The sequence below is a fragment of the Euprymna scolopes genome, chromosome 19 (assembly GCF_053919585.1).
Source record: "Euprymna scolopes isolate OS-2025 chromosome 19, ASM5391958v1, whole genome shotgun sequence".
Classification (NCBI taxonomy): Eukaryota; Metazoa; Mollusca; class Cephalopoda; order Sepiida; family Sepiolidae; genus Euprymna; species Euprymna scolopes.
In genome coordinates this window covers 142,905,064-142,918,567 of record NC_136500.1, presented here as the reverse complement: position 1 = coordinate 142,918,567, position 13,504 = coordinate 142,905,064, and the positions used below count along the sequence as shown (strand labels likewise).

At 37.7% G+C, this 13,504-nt stretch overlaps 1 protein-coding gene across 1 annotated transcript; it reads right to left on the bottom strand.

Moving 5' to 3' along the window:
* Nucleotides 1-3,132: 3,132 nt before the first annotated feature.
* On the bottom strand, nt 3,133-8,975 carry LOC145240012 (histamine H1 receptor-like). Its single transcript, XM_080103617.1, has one exon. The coding sequence runs from the start codon at nt 8,791-8,793 to the stop codon at nt 6,715-6,717; it is 2,079 nt and encodes a 692-aa protein (XP_079959743.1). The 5' UTR covers nt 8,794-8,975; the 3' UTR covers nt 3,133-6,714.
* Between the last annotated feature and the right edge of the window lie 4,529 nt (nt 8,976-13,504).

Below are 13,504 nucleotides of genomic sequence, written 5' to 3'. Positions count from 1 at the left end.
TCTACACTGTGGTATCTCAAAGGCCAATTTGCAGAAGTAATGTGAGTGCTGAAGATGGCGAGAAATTCCATCATGATATTTCAGTGATAGAAAGAAGTTTTAAAGGAAATTGAAACCCTGACATGTTGGCAGACTATAACTGGAACATACATAAAAAGGTCGGATGACACTTAATACAGGAGGGTTAAGAGGACAATTTTTGATTAAATTGGCAATTCTGTTTTTCACCCATAAGCAATAATAATAATAAGCTCTGATTTATAGTACATGAAAATGATGCTTAATCCAGAGAAATAAAGGTCAGATTTAATATCAGGATACGATACTTATTTTACACCGATACAGGTTTTTTGTGACATGTACTTTATTAACTTTAAATTTTTGCACACTGTGTGTCTTGTCTTTTCGTATCTTTTGCTATGATGACTGATGCATGGATGACAACATAGGTTTCACCCTACGTTTGTGCATTAAGCACCAGCTTTCAAGTATAGCATTATCGCTTATTGAATCGATTATTGAAAGACGCTTAATATAAGCATCTAGATCCAATGACTATAATATTGCACCGATGAACTAACGTTTTGATATCAGCTTCAACAACTTAAAACAGTGATACAGCGACAGTGCGTAGATATAAATATTTTTTTAGTTGTACAAGTCATACTACATTAGATTTTTTATTACGTAATGATCTCTGAGGATTAAATTATTTTCGTTTTGAACAGTTGAAAACGTTGATATTTTAGTTTAGATATTGATACATTTCCTATTTAATTGGGAAACAAAAATAATATATGTTACATTTTTCTTACTCTATCTGTCAATCTGACATTATTCTCGAAACCTGATTCGATGAACTCTTATATAGACCTTTGTCGTGTACGGTGAAGCGAACTAAGTATTAAGGTATTTATTCTATATAAAGTCATGGATTTATAAGCATTAATATGGTTAAGTCACCACAAAACCACATTTACTCTAACTTTATCTCAGAAATCAGTGTTTCAACTTGGCTGCAATTTTTATTAGGCTTTATAATGATTAGACATAGGTGATTAAGTATTGTGGCAATTATTCGTTGCAGAGTTAGGTATTAATAATGATTAATAGGAATTAGTATTTAAAGCCAAAATGATCTTTTAAAAAATTAACCTTATCCATCTATCAATTTGGCATAGATTACTCATTCTAAGCCCACGAGGTATAACTTTTTGCACGTTGTCAACGTGTTAAAAGACTAATTTAATAATTATTTTGAAAAATAATTTATGTTTGTAGATCCGAAAGATGTTTTGTAGAAACGATGCGCTACTAATGGAAAGATGACGTGTACGCAATAAAAAATAGCCCTGCTTGTCATGCGCAATGCGGACAAATATTCTTGATGTATATTTGTGAAACGTGTCAAGTTATATTCCGGGTTAGGTTGAAGTTTAGGTTACGGTTAGTGTTCGTGTTCCAGTCTTCACTTCTGGTTATGAAACCGTCATCTCGAGTTGTACAAATTGTTAAAAAATATGTTAGGGTTAGAGTTTATATTTCTAGGTAGACATTGACGAAAAGGGCATCTCTCGCCATAAAAAAAGCAGAATAAACGCCACCGTGGAAATCGCGATTTAATTATGGATAACGCTTAGGTCTCTTTGTGTATCAGAAATGAAAGAGAACTGAGATTTTTTTGATGTGATGTTGCTGTTAGGGTTTTAGTCGGCATCTTAGTTCTCGCAACATAAAATGAAGATTAAACACGATTGTGAAACAAATGTAGTTAAGGTCCTTGCCCCCACGTTGAGATCAACAAAACGCTCATTTCCTGCTTTATAAAAGACAGAATAAATAGCATTATGGAACGAAACGCTGAATGGTAAACAGTTATATGTGAAAATATATTTAGAAGCAGAAGTAGGAGGGAAAAATAGCTCTTTGTACACACGCTTTAGCGTAAAAAGAATTGAGTGTTTTGGGTGAGTAATAAGTTTTTACCACGTATATCAATTTGTTGGTTTTCCTAGTATTATTTGTAGCAAATTGTGGTAAAATCATATCATTAAGTTAGATCCATGTCCAGGTTACCTATATCTAAAATTACAAGTGTCTAGGCAAAAAAATTGTCGGAGGAGTTTGGTAGAGTTCTCAAAGGTCAAATCGTTGAACTTTGACACCTTAATCGCAAAATTTCTGACCGAAAACAGATGCAAAGATATTCCCAAATCTCAGTACCTTGTATATCAAATTTCGAGTCTGTAGACTTAAAATTGACAGAGTTATTGCGTAGGGAAATATACACAGACATACAGACACAGACACACAGGCATGTTCACTTTTATAGATATACTAGTATGGGTGCTCGGTCAATTTTTACAAATTTTGACCCCTATTATGACCTATTAAAATTGATTGTTTAGGGCTCAAATAAAGTTATTAAGTTAGATTCATGTCCAAGGAACCTATATCTAAAATCTCACGTGTTTAGACCCAAAATTGTAGGAGGGGTTTGGTAGAGTTCTCAAAGGTCAAAGCGTTGAACTTTTAGCCCTTAATCGTCAAAATTTTGTCTGAAAACAAATCACATCGATTTTCCCAAATCTCAGTACACTGTATATACAATTTCGAGTTTGTAGACTAAAAATTGAATGAGTTATTGCGTAGGTAAATATACACAGACACACAGACACACACAGACACTTTCACTTATATATATATATATATATACATACATACATACATACATATATATATGTGTGTATGCGTGTATTTTTTATAAAATAGTTAAAGCAAAAGGAAATTTAACATTTTTTAGATGTGAACTAAGATATTAAATAATAATTGCAATTCTTTTAAAATTATGTTATAAGATAGGAGCGACTAAAAGATAAGAGATTAAAGTAGAACAGATAATTAGAGCTTCTGCTGAAACCTCTATAATATAAAACGTAAGTGAAAGTGTCTGTGTATATATATATATATATATATATATATATATATATATATATAGAGAGAGAGAGAGAGAGAGAAAGAGAGATAGATAGATAGATAGAGAGAAATCTACACAAACCTTTAAATTAAAACCGTTATCGTTTGATTTATATTAGTTGACTGATTGTTTCTTTTTTTCATTCGTTTATTCATATAATTAGCAAAGAAAAAACAACCTACAAGCGATTACCATTTGTAAGGGGAAAAGTCAATTAAAATTTATGGTGGGGCCTATGTACAAAGAGAAACTATACTATGTCCAAAGCTGCCTAAAAATCCTGTAGTCTGGGCCGGTATATCACCTCATCATGTAAGTAGTTCCACGAAGATGCCACTCGGACCAAGAACGCTGCTTAGCATCGAACCTTCCGGAACCGTCGAAGGTAGATCTTTTTTTTCGCGCGCCCACCGAGCCCGCTATCCGAAAGAGGAGTGAGGAACGTGTCCCAATCCAGGCTGCACCGTTCACGAAGATTTTTTAGAGGACGACGAGGTCGCTCAGAAGCTTCCTACGCCCAAAGGAAACATGTAGAGCCTTTAAACGTTGCTCACATGACAGACCTGTGAGGGCAGCCGTCATTCTCGTCGTCAGGCACTGAACCTGTTCGAAACGCTGGACTTCTTTCACGTAATAAGGGGGTGCGACTTTATTCTAGAATCGGGCTCACCAGGAAGGTATAGGGAGGAAGGAAGATTGAGGAAGTGAGACGATCTACCTTAGTTCTTATATTCGCATCCATTCGGACGATATAATCTCCAGCCTGTATAGTATGCATATTTTCGAACTTACTAATGCTCTAATAAAAATTTGGAATTTTATATCGAACTCGGGAATCTGAACGAAATTCTTTATTTAATTTATAGGAGTAAGCTAATCTTCTTCTTTCAAGTATGGCCACGTAACAATGCTAATTTGTGTTATTTTACTTTATAATGTTTATAGTGAGGATCAAACCATCAATATTTAGAAGACCCCCACTTATAACTGGTTGCTCACTTGTCATAGCTGAGAAAATTAGGACAATCTACCACTGTGGATCCATTTAAAAAAATGCAGTTAAAAATTTGTGTATGCATTTTCGGTTTCAACAGATATTGCTAAATTAGAATAAAAGGATCCCAACTTCAAAGAAGGTCGGAATTTTCATCGGCTGGAATATAATCGTGTTTCAATTTCACACATGTCTTAGATGTGCAACCGTTGATCTCACCTTTTATTCTATACGTTGATGGGTTATCCTAATAAAAGGAAATAAGTAACTGCTGATGGCCCTTTCTCAACATGCAATTTATTTTACTTCAGCGGTCGTTCTTAGACACAAACCGGGGCTCTTTCTTGGTGCTAATGGCATACGTACATATTAGAATGTCCAATTAATGCCCCACTTAAGGCCTAAAACGTTTCGTATATAAAGACGTAGAAGCAATAATTTTCCTTGACCAGGTAGTCACCACTTATCAAGGTCCGGAAGCCATTCGGGGATAATGGTTATTGCGTGCACAGTACGTTAGTATTTATATTCTATAAGATGTCTTACTTAAGGGAGCAGCTCATCAGGAGTTGGTTTATGTTGGGCTTGAAGGCATCAAGGTGGGAAACAGGCAAACGGAAGGGAGTTCCACAGTCGTGAACTTTTAAGAAAGAAGCTTTGTCCATGGAATCTACGTTTTGGTTTTGGCATAGATAAAGAGTGGGGAAATCTTTTGACAGTGGTTTCAGCTAGACGGGTGTTTATCGTGAAAGATTGGCGAAGGGGTCCAGAGATTGGAGCTCAGACGAACAATTGCCATGGAAGTAACGATAATCTCAAAGACAGTCTAGCAACGTCTCTTCTGTGGGAGAGAGGTTGCAGGGAAGAGAAAAAGGGCATCCCCCACTAGGTTACGAAGTCTATTTTGTACTCTGTCAAGGCAGGATTGGCTTTTTTGGCAGCTCCTGCCCAGATATGGCAACAGTATTCCATCCTTGGACGTACTTGGCTTTTATATAGATAGAGAATTGCATCAGTAGTGAGATATCTTCTAGAACGGTAGAACTATGTTATAGTATATCTTTCTAAGGATCGCTTGGTCTCACCGAATTCTAAGACATTAATTTATTAAGTCTGGTGGGTATCAAGCTTAGTGCTCTTACTAGAGACAGCATTAAATGTAGGCGTTGCACAAATACTCATATGCGTCAGTGTTTTGCCAGAAAAGGGGGATTCTATTAGGGCTTCGAATATTACGTTATTTTGATATTTAGCCACGGTTTTGTTGTAGCGGGGGAGGGTATACTCATGCTAGATTGTTTTTACAAACTCTTGTACACAGAGATCTTAGATATTCGATTGCAGTATCTAACAGGACTGCCAATTCTCTCAGTTTTTTTTGTATATGTGTATATGTAATAAATGAATGCATCAATATACGTGCCTTCGTAGCCTAGTGCGGGTGTCCTTTTCTCTTCCCTACAACGGTTTTCCCACAGAAGAGACGATGCCAGCCTGTCTCTGTTCAATCGTTATTTTCATGACTAGTACTTGTCTGAGCTCAAATCTATCGTCCCTCTATGCCAAACTATGAAAAACACTCATCCATCTGAAACCACTATCAATAATTCTCCCCACTTTTTTTTTATCTGTGCCTAAACCTAAACGTAGACGCCATGAACAGAATTTCTTTCTTTGAAGTGCGCGCCTGTAAAACTCTTTTCTAGTTTCCTGATTTCTAGTGGACTACAATATGGTCGTCTTCAAGCCTTACGTAAACAAGTTCTTGATGAGCCGTCTCTATAAGTAATCCAATTTACCAAATTTCCAATACTAACAATTACTACGACAGTGTCCCATTGACTACCGTACACTCATTAACCCTTATCCTCAAGTGGTCTCAGGGTCTTGATAACCCTTATTCTCAAGTGGTCTCAGGGTCTTGATAACCCTTATACTCAAGTTGTCTCAGGGTCTTGATAACCCTTATCCTCAAGTGGTCTCAGGGTCTTGATAACCCTTATCCTCAAGTGGTCTCAGGGTCTTTGTGAAAAATGGCATACGTATTGGAGTGTTCCATTAATGCCCGTCTTAACCTCTGAAAAATTAAGTTAGTAAAGAATTGTAAGATAATAGTTTTCGTCGACCCAATTTACCAATTCAATATTACATAGAATATCTTTATCGGGATATCCTAGTCTTACTGGGTCTCAGAAAAATAATTAATTGAGTCTGGCGGAGTATTCAGCTTAGTGCTATTTTAAGAGGCAACATTACATTTAGAAAGTGCACCAGGCAACGTTTGTGCCAGTATGTTACCAAACAGAGCGCATCTTATTCATTTTCGAATACTATGCTATTTTTTGGATATTATACCACGGTTTAATCATAGTTGGAGTATAATCAGGCTGGATTGTCTTGACAAACTCTTTTACTGAGAGATATTAGATACCCGATTTCAGTATCTAATAGAAATGCCAATTCTCCCATGTGTTGTTTATGTGTGTATACGTTGGTGTGTGCTAAATGAATACATCTGTATACGTGCCAATTGATATATTAAAATGTTTCCGTAAGTGATGAGAACGAAACGGTTTGAATTGCATTGCGTGATGTTTCGTATCGGTATTAATTATTAAGATGTTATTTAATGCAAATGGAGTAAACATATACCTGTATGCATATACAAACCACACCACATATATGTTCGTCTTCTCTTGAGATTTATGCATATCGTATAACGAGTATGGTACCATATTGCTTATTAATCATAGCGTACAACTCCGACATTGTTCACGGTATTTGGTGGATTGTATCGATTTCTTTTTGACCGGGGTTCTAATCCCAACATCTTGCGAAATTTTTGCCTAAACGTTAGATTGCACAGTGGATAAAGGACAGGGTTGAGGGTTGAATTAAGATAACCGATCCACGTCATGGCCGTAATGAGTCCCGGGTCGACGCATCCGTCGCAGAAGGCTACCACCATGAAAAGAATGAAGTACGGAAGAAAACAGATCGTAAAGGCCCCCATAATGACCCCCAGTTGACGCACGGCCTTAATTTCGCGCGTCAATGAGGCACTCTGTTTCAAGTTTTTTAAGCGTCCCTTAATATTAGCGGAGGCAAAGTTTAAGCGTCGACACTTCTCATCTTTGGGGAGGTCGTCGCTCAAATCGCTGTCTCTTCGAAGAGTCGTCGTCGAAGACATGGGCTGTCTCTGAGGGCGCGTATCACAAAATCCTATTTTACCGGCCGGCGTTTTTCTCTGATTACCCGCGCCGTTTGTCGATGCAAAACCAGTCAATTTACCCTGGCTATTTCTTCTCGACGTCGATTTCGACCTGCCGGACATTGCCCGAGTTAAGCTTAGGCATATACTACTGCCTTCACTATTGCTGTCACTACTTCCGTTACTTGCCGAGCTGTGATGCAGACATTTTAATTTCACCGAAGATTCTTGCCGTCGCTTTTTAAGCTGTGAATTCTTGTCTGTTGACTTTAAGTTATGTATCTTATTCCCACTACTGTCGACACCGACCACAGCAGCAATTGTGGCCGCGGCATCGGCTGGGGTTGCGATACCTGTGGTCAGTGAAGAACTACTGGAAGGGGTCGCTGAAATTTTCAAGCGACCTGAGCGGGTTCCGCTGTTTATGAAAGATGTTTCCCGATAGATAACAGGGTTGCTTATGCCTTCGGTTTGCCTGCATATTAACGTCGACGGCTCCTCGTAGTAGTAGCGTTCCACTTTCTCTGTGAGCGGATCAACCACGTTCTCGTCGTAGACATATTCGTGTAGACGGCGCTCGTAGCAGGGCGTCGTTCTTTGCATCTTGAAATTGATATTACTGCGCCACAACTGCTGGGGTTGATTCGTGACTATACAGTTTTTAAGCGCTTTCGCTTGCCCGCCTCCTAATGTCTGCTGTTGTTGTGCATCACGTAGAGGCCTTCCTGTCATTGTTCTTAAGGCAACTCCTGTTAGAGAATCCTCAACACGTTCCTTACCGCCTTCCCCGAGAGAGTTGCATTTCGATGAAGGAATATAGCTGTTATTGCGCGACTTTTGGCGTATTTCTTTGACTTGTAACTGATGTCCGGTATTACCAACTGAACCTTTACATGAGGCCGCCCCCGCGTGATGATTGTTTTGCTTTTGTTGTTGTTGTTGTTGTTGTTGTTGTTGCTGCTGCTGCTGATGCTGCTGCTGCTGCTGTTGTTGTTGCTGTTGTTGTTGCTGAGTCTCCTGCTGGTGCGATTGGTGGGTCATGATGATCATTCCACCACAAGTTCGTTGTCCAAGTTCGAATTCGGAACGTTTCCGGATCTCTTGGAAGATCTTTATGTAGAGGAAGAACATGAGGAACAAAGGTAAATAGAAGTTAAAGAAGGCCGTGACGACCTTAAAGGCGGAGTTGGTGGCATATTCGGTGTCGCATGTATCGCTGGGGACGGTCCGTACGCCGTCGTGCATAAACACGTGCCACCCGGTGATAGGGATAATCCACAACGACGACAAAAGCCACACGAACGAGATCATGATCAGCGCTCGTTTTTTCGTCCGTTTGCGCATGTACTTTAATGGTGACATAATCGACCAATAACGGTCGAGACTGAGGATGAATAAGTTGAGAATAGACGCCGTGCTGGCTAGGTAGTCGATGGCAATCCAAATCTGACACACAGCCAAGCCGAAGAGCCAGTCGATGGTGAAGATGTAGATAGCATTCAGTGGCATCACAATAACACCCACGATGAGGTCAGCAATCGCCAGACTCACGATGAACATGTTGCTCACCTGTAAAAGAAGAAAAAGAAAAAATACAAGATTTAATGTCATGTATTCAAGAATGTGTTTACAAACGGGATCCGTGGAAATTCCACGGTTTTACTAAATCATATACAATTATATAAATTATTGGGAGTATAAATTATCGTCTAAGAGGTTATATTCACATCTAGGCCGATATAAACTTTTAACTTCTTCACATATTATATTTTAATGGTTTTTTTTATGGAAATCGCTCCAAACAATATTGACAAGCTATTGACACTAACAGAGGTTAAAATACTGTACTTCAAGTCCAAAATATGCCGAGGATAAGTACTATATGGTATGGATTTTGACTCAGAGAATATCACTCTTGGAATATGAGGTCTAAAGGACAAAATAAAGAGATTAAGAGTTACGTCGACAGTCTACTTGTTATAGACCGTTTGTCAGTCTATAAAGTGATAAGCTAATTGATTTTACTTGGAATTTACTCCACCATGTCCACTTTACTGCTACGCCTTTTTTAGCCATATCTTACACACTGTTTTAAAAACAGACAAATTCCATCCTTTGTTTCTATTTAGGAATATCTTACACCGTAAGTTTACCTGAAATATTCATTGCAAAATTTGCATTCATATAGAAAAACCCGCCTGGAGAGGTTGGTTGGTTGTTTTTGTTTTACGGCATATCAACCGTTTTCAGGCTATTTAATGCAGGTTATTTTTTGAAGAAAAAGTTCTTAATAGAATATATTTATTCTTCTCAAGTCGGTTTCTATTTAACCCATAGTTGGGACGCTAGCAAGTACTACCACTCCGGGTCAGAGTGGACCTGGGAGCAATGGCAATTAAAGGGTGGCCCCACACTCCCCATAGCCCGCAAGCTGGGCCCTCACCACTAGATATAGTTTGAGGTCATATCCAGGACTGCCTAAAGAGGCCTCTAGCTTCTAAGAACTTGCTGAACGAAACATGCTCATGATTGTGTAGTAATATATTACTGCTTTTGAAAAAAACAAATAAATATGCCTTGATATATTTCGGTATTGGGCACACTTGTATAAAACTCGTTACACTTCACTGATTACCTTATTTCTGCATAATAACAACCTAAATATTATATATATATCAATATATATATATATATATCAATATATATATATATATATATATATATATATATATATATATATATATACAGGGTGCGGCATAAATAACGCCCTTTCTTAATATCCTTTTTTTCTTTATAATATGAATGCGATTTAAAGATAAATAAAAGTAAAAGGTATATCTCAAATTTATTAAATATCTAATTCAATATCCACATTGGTGATCTTTACAGTAATGATCTTCTGAACTAAAAAAACGATTTTTGGGAACAAAATTAGTCAATAAAAATAAAATCAAAATAAATTTAATGAAAAAAAGGATACCAACTTTATTAACTTTAAAATTTAACTCAGATGTTCAAAATGTTCTCCATCATGTTCCATACAATTTTGAACTCTACCAGCGACACTTTTACAAACTTTTTTACACTCTTCAATGGTAATTTCATGAAATTTATCTGAAATTGCATTCTTTAATTCCTGAATTGTTTTCGGCTTAAGATTGTAAACTTTATCTTTCAATATACCCCACAAAAAGTCTGGTGGCGTTAAGTCTGGAGATCGTGATGGCCATTCAATTGGTCCCCTTCGTCCTATCCACCTATCTTCAAAATTTTCATTTAACCATTCCCTAACTCTTAACCCATAATGTGGTGGAGCCCCATCCTGTTGAAAAAAAATATCAGTCTGATTTTCAACTCTTGGCCAAAATTCCGTTTCAAGCATATGCAAATAATTATTTTGATTCACAGTACCCTCGAAGAATATTGGCCCTATTAATCCCATACAAGAAATGGCAGCCCAAACTGTTACTCCTGGCGAATTAACATCCTTTTCCAAGATGATATGAGGATTCTCATTACTCCAATTCACACAATTATGGCGATTGATATGCCCATTTAACTTAAAGGTTGCTTCATCTGACCACCATATCTTTTCAAGGAAAGTTATATCTTCATTAACTTTATTCAAAAAGATTTCACAAAATTGTAATTGTCTATTTTGATCTCCATCATGCAAACTTTGAAGAACACGTGGAATGTAAAGTCTCATCTTTAGCTTCTTCAATATTCTGCGAACACTCCTATCACTGATTGCTAACTCTGTAGAAAGACGTCTACTGGATTTTTGAGGAGTATGCAGCAACGATTCTTGTAGTTCATTGGACTTTTCTAAGCTCGTTGCAACAACTGGCCTTCCGGATCTTTGAGCATCCCTTACACTTCCTGCGGATTCAAATTTTCTAATCAAGCTTTTGATATTTCGGCTTTGCACTCTTGGGATGTCATATTCATCTGATAACAATCTTGCAGTTTTAGCACCATTATTATTATTTTGATAATACAATTGTATTGCTTTTACTCTCTGTTCAATTGTTAATCTCATGGTTTAAAAAATACCTGAAAAAAAAATGTTTAAGAATTAGTTAAAGAAAATATACATAAATATAATAAGATATAAAAGGGCGTTATTTATGCCGCACCCTGTACATTTTTAAAGTTATCCTCTCCTTTAGATTGTCTAGCCTTCTAGATTCTTGTTTGGCGGTTGTCGTAACAGCATAAACGTTAGGTTTTACCCCGTTCTTTTCCTCGTTTGCGGTACGTGTTCGAGCCTGCCTTCCTACTACCACTTTTTTTTTTGCTCAACATACACATCCAAACACCCGGGCAACGCCGGGCTGAAATGCTAGTAAATATATATATATATATATATATATATATATATATATATATATATATATATATATATTAGTTTTACAGAAGTTCAGAAAAACATTGGTACCGTCGGTTTCAAACCCAAACACAACGGGAAATCGTTAATGGTAACACGTAAATAATGGTCGATTCTCGTCAGCCATCTTGTTTTCTGCCCAGGGGCATATTTTTTCAGGTTCGCATATGTTTGTTTATATAATGATGTACGTTTTTATTTATTAGACTATAACTACTTCCAGTATAATTAATTTTAATCCGGTATGAATTTTCTTCTTTTTTAATTTTTTTATTTAATGCGTTTTATTAATTATGTGTTGTTTGTTTTTTTCCGGTCGGCCTTTCGTTGCTTTTGGTTGGGTAAGGGGGATAATTAATTTATCTTATTTAATCGATCTACCTTTTTTCGGTTGAGGGGAGACAACATTTGTTTAGTGGTCTAAGGGGGGTAACTAATCTATCTTATTTATCCTTTTTACTTTTTGTATTAAATATTATAATAGATGAGGGTGGGTGTGTCATTTAATTCTAAATTCTTTTATATATCTGTGTGATGTGTTATAGGCAGTCTTATTCTTCTTCATATATACTAATATTTGTGCTTAATGTATTTTGACAAGGGTCTAAATGTCCGTACCCTTTTCTGGTTCATGCGTTAAGTTGGCTGCATCTAGAATACTCTTGGAGAACTCCTTAAGGTGGGGTCCTCGTTTATTGTTCTATCTTCCCAGTTGATTAGTAGCGCTTGTCTCCTATGCAGACTTTTTTTTTTACTCAGTGATAGCCACGGAAGCCACTCAGGGATAAGGGTTATTGCAAGTACATTACGTTAGTGAGGAGATTTGCTGAAGTGTTTACTTAAGGGGGCGGTTCATTAAGAATTTGTTAACATTGGACTTGAAGACATCCAAGTTGTAGTCCGGAGGGGAGCAGGCAGACGGAACAGAGTTCCACAGGCGTGCAGTTCTAAGAAAGAAGCTTTGTTCATGGAATCCGCGTTTTGATTTAGGCACAGATATAGAGTGGGGGAAATTTTTCACAGTGGATTCAGCTAGACGGGTGTTTTTCTTGAAAGATTGGCGAGGGGGGGATCAAAGATTGGAGTTCAGACGGGCATCTGCCATGGAAATAACGATAAAACAAGGACAGGCTCGCAACGTCTCTTCTGTGGGAGAGAGGTTGCAGGGTAGAGAAAGGGCATCCCCCACTAAGCCACGAAGTCTATTTTGTACTCTGTCAAGGCAGGATAGGCTGATTTTAGCAGCTCCTGCACAGATATGGCAACAGTATTTCATCCTTGGACGTACTTGGCTTTTATATAGATAGAGAATTGCATCAGTAGTGAGATATCTTCTGGAGCGGTAGAAGGATCCCACAATCTTTTCAGCGACCTTGGCAACAGACTTGATGTACGTGTTCCATTTCAGATCAGGAGTAAAGGTCAAACCCAGAAGCTTGTCAAAACACGGGGCCTCACCCAGACCAGAGGCATCCATCACAATTGATGCCAGATGGGGATCAGAGCGTTGATGATGTTGGTTTTGGATGCATTAAAGGTAACCAGCCACATCTTCCCCCACTGAACCACGCGCTTGAGATCAGAGGAGAAAGAATCAGAGAGAACTTTGTCATTTACAGCCTTTGATATGTTGCCTTAGATGGTCGTGTCATCAGCATAGATGTCAATGAATGATTTAAGTATGTGTTTAGGGAGGTCATTGATGTAGATCAGGAAGAGAGTTGGGTGCAGGATTGACCTCTGAGGGACTCCAGCATTTATATTGCAGACCTGCGATTTTTGTCCATCTACCACTACTCTTATGGGGCTATCGGAGAGAAATGATTTAATGATTGAGAAAACATTTCCAGTTATACCGTAGCTGGAAATCTTGTCAAGTAGACCCTTATGCCATACCTTGTCGAAGGCCTTTGATATGTCAAGAACAATTGC